At 40.2% G+C, this 6,470-nt stretch overlaps 1 protein-coding gene across 1 annotated transcript in view; it reads left to right on the top strand.

The window, feature by feature from the left end:
• Positions 1–2,146: 2,146 nt before the first annotated feature.
• LOC107293289 (lymphocyte antigen 6 complex locus protein G6f) overlaps positions 2,147–6,470 on the top strand; it is a 10,665-nt gene continuing 6,341 nt past the window's right edge. The window contains exons 1-3 of the mRNA XM_029285360.1: positions 2,147–2,274; positions 3,710–3,989; positions 5,851–6,176. Coding sequence (XP_029141193.1) covers positions 2,160–2,274; positions 3,710–3,989; positions 5,851–6,176 — 721 coding nt within the window. The 5' untranslated portion in view covers positions 2,147–2,159. The remainder of the gene's footprint in view (positions 2,275–3,709; positions 3,990–5,850; positions 6,177–6,470) is intronic.

The following is a 6,470-nucleotide window of genomic DNA, read 5'->3' as shown; positions in this document are numbered from 1 at the left end:
GTTTAGAAGAGAGCTAAAGGATGTTATAGAATTGTTAACTTAAGGATAATATAATTTAAGACAGAATATAATTATTGTATTGTAAACCCTGTGTGTAGCTCTGGGAAGTCGGGGGGAAGGGAGGGGGGTGGGGAAGGGTGGGGTATGAGGGAGGTGGGGAGTTATATTGTAAAAATTTTAAAAATTTTCAATAAAAAAACAAAAGATCCTTCTGTATCTTAAGGCTGCCCATCTTACGGTCATAAAAAACAAAAAATATATAAACTAAAAACATAAATAAATAATATAACATAGAACAGGGGTCTTCAAACTTGGTCCTTTTATGACTTGTGGACTTCAACTCCCAGAATTCCTCAGCCAGGCACGCTGGCTGAGGAATTATGGGAGTTGAACTCCACAAGTCATAAAAAGCCCAAGTTTGAAGACCCCCGACATAAAACATAAATAAATATTAGAATCCAGAACACCATGGCCCAATTAAAAGATGGGGAGGGTTGGAATAGGATGGAGGAGAGGTGGGATCCATTGTGAATTGTTCAACAACCTCCACTGTGATACTCCCCCGATTGGGGCCTCAAACTAACTGGCAGAGCCATGAGTCCCGTAAGGGAGATAGGGCGGTATATAAATTTAATAAATAATAAAAAAAAATAATGTATTATGTATTCAAATAAGAACTTGTAAATCACTTAAAGGTGATCAAAATTACAGAATTCAAAATATCACGTGGATAATAATAATAATAATAATAATAATAATAATAATAATAATAATAATAATAATAATAATAATAATAATAATAATAATCTAAACAATTGCACGACTGCACAATGTACCATAATAATTAATAAAATAAAAAAGCAAATTATAATAATGATTTATTTATTTATTTATTTATTCAATTTTTATCCCGCCCTTCTCCTTACGGACTCAGGGCAGCTGACAGCCTTATAAAACAGATACAACAATAAATACCCAATTTAAAACCTGATTAAAAAGAAATATTTACTATGGCCTATATAATTAAAATTTCTCTTAAAACCCCACTAAAAATTCCCCTAGGCCAATTAAAATTTAAATTTTAATTTAAAACCCCACTAAAAATTCCCCTAGGCCAATGATTATTAATAAGTGAATTGTAATAATAATTCAAACAGACAAATACCTGCCACATAACACCCTAGTCTTTACAATGGTTAATAAGACAAAAACTGGATAGTGTACTTTCCAGTGCCTGGAGAGAGCTGAACAGAAGGGAAAGAACTGAAGAAAATCACAAAATACGAAGACCTGCAAATAAAAGTAGAACAACAACAACAAACAAAAGCAGAACAACAAAACAACAAAAGCAACAGGAATAGACACCTTGGGTGCCATCCCAAAACAACTGGAGCACCAGTTCAACATCATTGGCATTGACGAAATTGCAAAAGGCAGCTTTATTTGGAACAGCTCACATCCTGTGACAATATCTTTATTAGCATTAAACAACAATGTCATCCATCATCTGTAGTGGCGGGATACAAATATGTGAACAACCGGTTCTCTGTGTAGATGCCACTTCCGGAAGTCTGTTCTGGGCCTGGGCAACAAAAAATTAGCTACCTGTTCTGCCGAAGTGGTGCGAACCAGCTGAATCCCACCACTGATCATCTGCCTATCCCAGATCCCTGAGAATGACTCAATAGATGGATAAAAATTCTAAATCTAGTCTAACATCTGGCTAACTGTACAACCAACCATAACAACAACAAAAACAACAGCAACAACAACAACAACAACAACAATAATAATAATCCATATTTTTAAAATGATCTTGGGGGAATTAATGACTAGGCAGTTATTAAATATATATATATAAATATATTAAATATATATATAAAATCTCTCTCATTCCCTACAGCTTCCCTTTACGGCCCAGTTCACAATCCTTTTGATAAGCCCCACCATCTGGTATCCTCTGGGTGTGCCGGATGTAGATGTGGTTGGATGTCTATGCTCCTTCTGGTGTTTTTTTTTTTTTTTTGACATTTTATCATGACTGTGTTTTAGAAACAAAATAAATGTAACCTAATAGATAATACTGGGGATGTGAAAGAAGAACCTCCGCTGGATCGAAGCAAAGGACCAGTTTAGCTCAGTTATGTTGTTTTCACATAATGGTCCTCTGGAAGAATCTCCCCTCTGAAATGGATGCTGGTGTTCCAACTCCTAGGACGGCCGCAGCTGTTCTGGCCACCCTCTTCCTACTTGTCCAGCTTAGTGATGCCAACAGTAAGAACTATCTGAATTTTGTTTGCCTTTTAATTTGGGAAAGATGCAGGAGGGGGGCGGGATCCATAAATTCAGATCTGTAAGAATTGGGGCTCCCATGAATTTATAAGTTTTGGAGTTAGAACTGCAGGCACCCAGAAAGCAATGTTGGATGGAGGTGTTGGCACAGAAGACTGAGACATGTTCTCAGAGTATGAAGATTGGCTTGACCCAACATCTCCAACTTAGTACCCTGATCCAAATGTTGAGGACTTCATCTAAGAACTGTAATATATTTTCTTAGGAGCTGATGGACTTCTGGTGGGCTGGGGGCATTTAAAGAGAAGCTGGATGATCATTTGTCAGGGACGTTATAGTAGTGTCTTCCTGCAATGGGTAGGAATCTGATCTAGGTAATCTCCAAGATCCATTGAAAAAAAATCTACATGGTGATTCTGTTCATCTGCAGGATGCTGGGAAGTGTTCTCAAGTATATCTAGAGGGCACCTGATTGGAGAGATTAACTGAGCCAGAAAGGATGGGAAGTAGTGAAATACCCTTAGAAGGTTTCAAATCAATTAACTTCTCCAAGAAGGGCTGGAAACACTTTCTTGAAGAGCCACTAGCTACCAGCCATTGTAGGCAATACAAATGAAAGCTTTTTGCTAGACTAAGTGTGATCCTGTAACTGTGAGTAACAGTGAGAAGGAACTTGGAGTCCTAGTGGACAACCACTTAAATATGAGCTAGTAGTGTGTTGCAGCTGCCAGAAAAACCAACACAGTCCGAGACTGCATTAACATAGGGATAGAATCAAGATCACATGAAGTGTTAGTACCACTTTATAATGCCTTGGTAAGACCACACTTATTGCATCCAGTTTTGGTTGCCATGACATAAAAAGATATTGAGACTCTAGAAAGAGTGCAGAGAAGAACAACAAAGATGATTGGGGGACTGGAGGTTAAAAATATGAAGAACAGTTGCAGGATTTGGGTATGTCTAATTTAATGAAAAGAAGGATTAGGGGTGACATGATAGCAGTGTTTCAATATCTAAGGGGGTGACACAAAGAAGAGGGGGTCCACCTATTCTCCAAAGGACTTGAAAGCAGGACACAAAGCAATGGATGGAAACTAATCAAGGAAAGAAGCAACTTAGAACTAAGGAGAAATTTCCTGACAGAACAATTAATCAATGGAATGACTTGCCTCCAGAAGTTGTGGATGCTCCATCACTGGAGGCTTTAAAGAAAAGAATGGACAACCATTTGTCTGAAATGGTATAGGGTCTCCTGCTTGAGCAGGGATTGCCCTAGAAGATCTCCAAGGTCCCTTCCAATTTTGTTACTCTGTTATTCTGATCCTGTCAGTGAGCCATACCTTGTCTACCTGTCTTTTTGCTGTTTAACCCCTTCTTAAGTTTGGGGACCTAATGATGTCTTTTCTTTTCATAGTTGTATATGTAGAGAAAGGCTCTTCCCCAGAGCTGCTCTGCCCATGTCCATCTTGTTCTGGTACTGAAGAAATGTCCTGGTACTGTGTCCAGCATGGCAAAACCACCGTACTCTTCCGCAAACTCTCCAATGGCCATATAAAGCGCTTCCCAGTTGCCTGGAGCCGGCTCCAGATGCTTCAGAACAACTCGCTTCGATTTCACCACGTGGAGGATGACGACACGGGGCGTTACTGGTGCGACATGAACCATTTTTATGATCTCTCGGTGGTGACAAGTAAGTGAGATAGCATTTAAAAGATAGGAAAAATCTTGATAACACCTTTTATGTCTGAGGTTCTTCTGAAACTAGTTAGGCCACATGTACAGGTAGTGCTCAACTTACAGCAGTCCATTTAGTGACTGTTCAAAGTTAAAACAGCACTGAAAAATGTGACTTATTATCGTTTTTCATAGTTACAACCGTTGCTGCATCCTTAGGGACATGTGATCCAAATTCGGAGGCTTGGCAACTGGTTCATACTTATGACCTTTGCTGTGTCCGGGGGTCACGTGATCCTCTTTTGCCACCTTCTGAAAAGCAAAGTCAATGGGGAAACCAGATTCACTTAACAACCAGGTTACTAACTTATCAACTGCAGAGATTCACTTAACAACTGTGGCAAGAAAAGTCATAAAATGGGGCAAAACTCCACTGTGGTTGCAAGTCGAGGACTACCTGTATGACAGAATAACAGAGTTGGAAGGGACCTTTTCTAATCCAACCCTCTGCTCAGGGTTTGGCAGATCTCCAAAAAGCGCTAGCCTTCAACATTATTTTCATGTCTAATAACGCCCTTAGATTCCTAAGGCAAAAGAGTAGTCGTAAGCTGAGGACTGCTTTATCTGTATCTAGTTACCCAGAAAAAAGGACCAAGAATCTGGAGTTAAGTGTGAATATCCCTGTAGGCTGAAGGGATGATAAAATGCAACATTTCCAACATAGTCTTGTGATAATTTGGTGTTTTGTGACTGGCACCTTCACTATGGCAGCTGTTTTATGAATGGGCAAGAGCTGTGGTGGCGCAGTGGTTAGAATGCAGTATTGCAGGCGACCTCTTAATTCCACTGACAGGAGTTCGATCCTGACCGGCTCAGGATTGACTCAGCCATCCTTCCGAGGTTGGTAAAATGAGGACCCAGATTGTTGAGAGCAATTTGCTGACTCCGTAAACTGCTTAGAGAGGGCTGTAAAGCACTATGAAGCAGTATATAAATCTAAGTACTATTGCTATCTATGGAAGACGTATGTTTTGACTTCCAGCCATACATTCTCAGAATATCAAAAGTGGAACAAAAGATTGGAGATTTCTCCTGAATCTGTGTATCTACAACCATAATATCTTGAAAACCCCCAATCTTGTCTGCTCTCGGAAGCTAAGCAGGGTCAGGCCTGGTTAATACTCAGATTGGAGACTGCCTGGGAATACTGCGTGTTGTAGGCTTTTAATGAGAGCCAGTTTGCTCTAGTGATTGAAGCACCTTGTGAGAAACCAGGAGACCGTGAGTTCTAGTCCTGCCGCCTTAGGCATGAAAGCCATCTGGGTGACCTTGGGGCAGTCATTCTTTCTCAGCCCTATCCACTTTACATGGATGTTGTGATGGGTAAAAATAGTAAGAGGAAGAAGTATTATGTTTGTTCGCTGACTTGAGTTATTTATAAAAATAACTCTATAAAAAAGGGAAAAAATGGACCCAGGAAATTACAGACCTATCAGCCTGACCTCAATAACGAATAAGCAAACACCTACAGGCAAACCAAGTCATTACTAAAAGCCAACACGAGTTTGTCAAAAACAGATCATGCCAGACAAACCTTATTGCATTCTTTGACCAAGTGACAAAATTAGTAGACCAGAGGAATGCCTGAGCATTACCTGCCTGAGCAGGGTGTTGGACTTGATGATCTCCATGGTCCCTTCCAACTTTATTATTATTATTATTATTATTATTATTATTATTATTATTATTATTATTATTATTATTATTATTATTATTATTAAGGCGGGTTAAAATACAAACAAACAAACTATCCAGTGCTGGTTCTACTCCAGCTGCAATTGTCTTCTGAGATTTCTTGTTGAACATTTCTCTTCCAGGCAGTCAGCAAAGGCTGGAGCCCTACCAGGCCGATAGCCTGTGCTACATCTTGAGCTGTTTTTTCCGATCCAAGGCATTCTACACAGATGTGATAACCTGGTGGGAAGGTGGAAAACAAATCCAGGATGTTGACCAGATGGGAAGACCCAGCATATTTAAGGGGAAAAGGGCCTCTCAGCTCCATATTTGCTTGAAAAAAGAGGCTTTGGAGAAAACCACTAAGAAGCACATCAAATGTCGCTTTGCCCGGAAGACCGAAATCAAGTTCAAGTTGATGGATAACCATCCTGATTTCTGTACTTGTAGTACTTTGATGCCTTCTGTGCAGGGTAGGTTTCTCCTCCTGAATACATGTAGTCCTCGACTTACAACTGTTCATTTAATGACTGCTTAGAGTTAAAACAGAACTGAAAAAAGAGACTTATAACCAGGGCTTTTTTTCTCGGAGAAAAGGTGGCGGAACTCAAACCTGGCCACGCCCTCATCAAACCCTAGGACCGCCCCTTTAGAGAACAGGAATGCAAGTAAAATTTGGGAGGGGCTATTTCCGGTGTGGGAGGGGCTATTTCCGGTGCGGCCGGCCCGGAAAAAGGTGCCGGAACGCCGTTCCGCCGCGTTCCGGC

This window comes from Protobothrops mucrosquamatus, unplaced genomic scaffold, assembly GCF_001527695.2.
Source record: "Protobothrops mucrosquamatus isolate PMUCROS unplaced genomic scaffold, P.Mucros_1.0 scaffold1566, whole genome shotgun sequence".
Classification (NCBI taxonomy): Eukaryota; Metazoa; Chordata; class Lepidosauria; order Squamata; family Viperidae; genus Protobothrops; species Protobothrops mucrosquamatus.
This window is presented reverse-complemented; position numbering and strand designations above follow the sequence as displayed.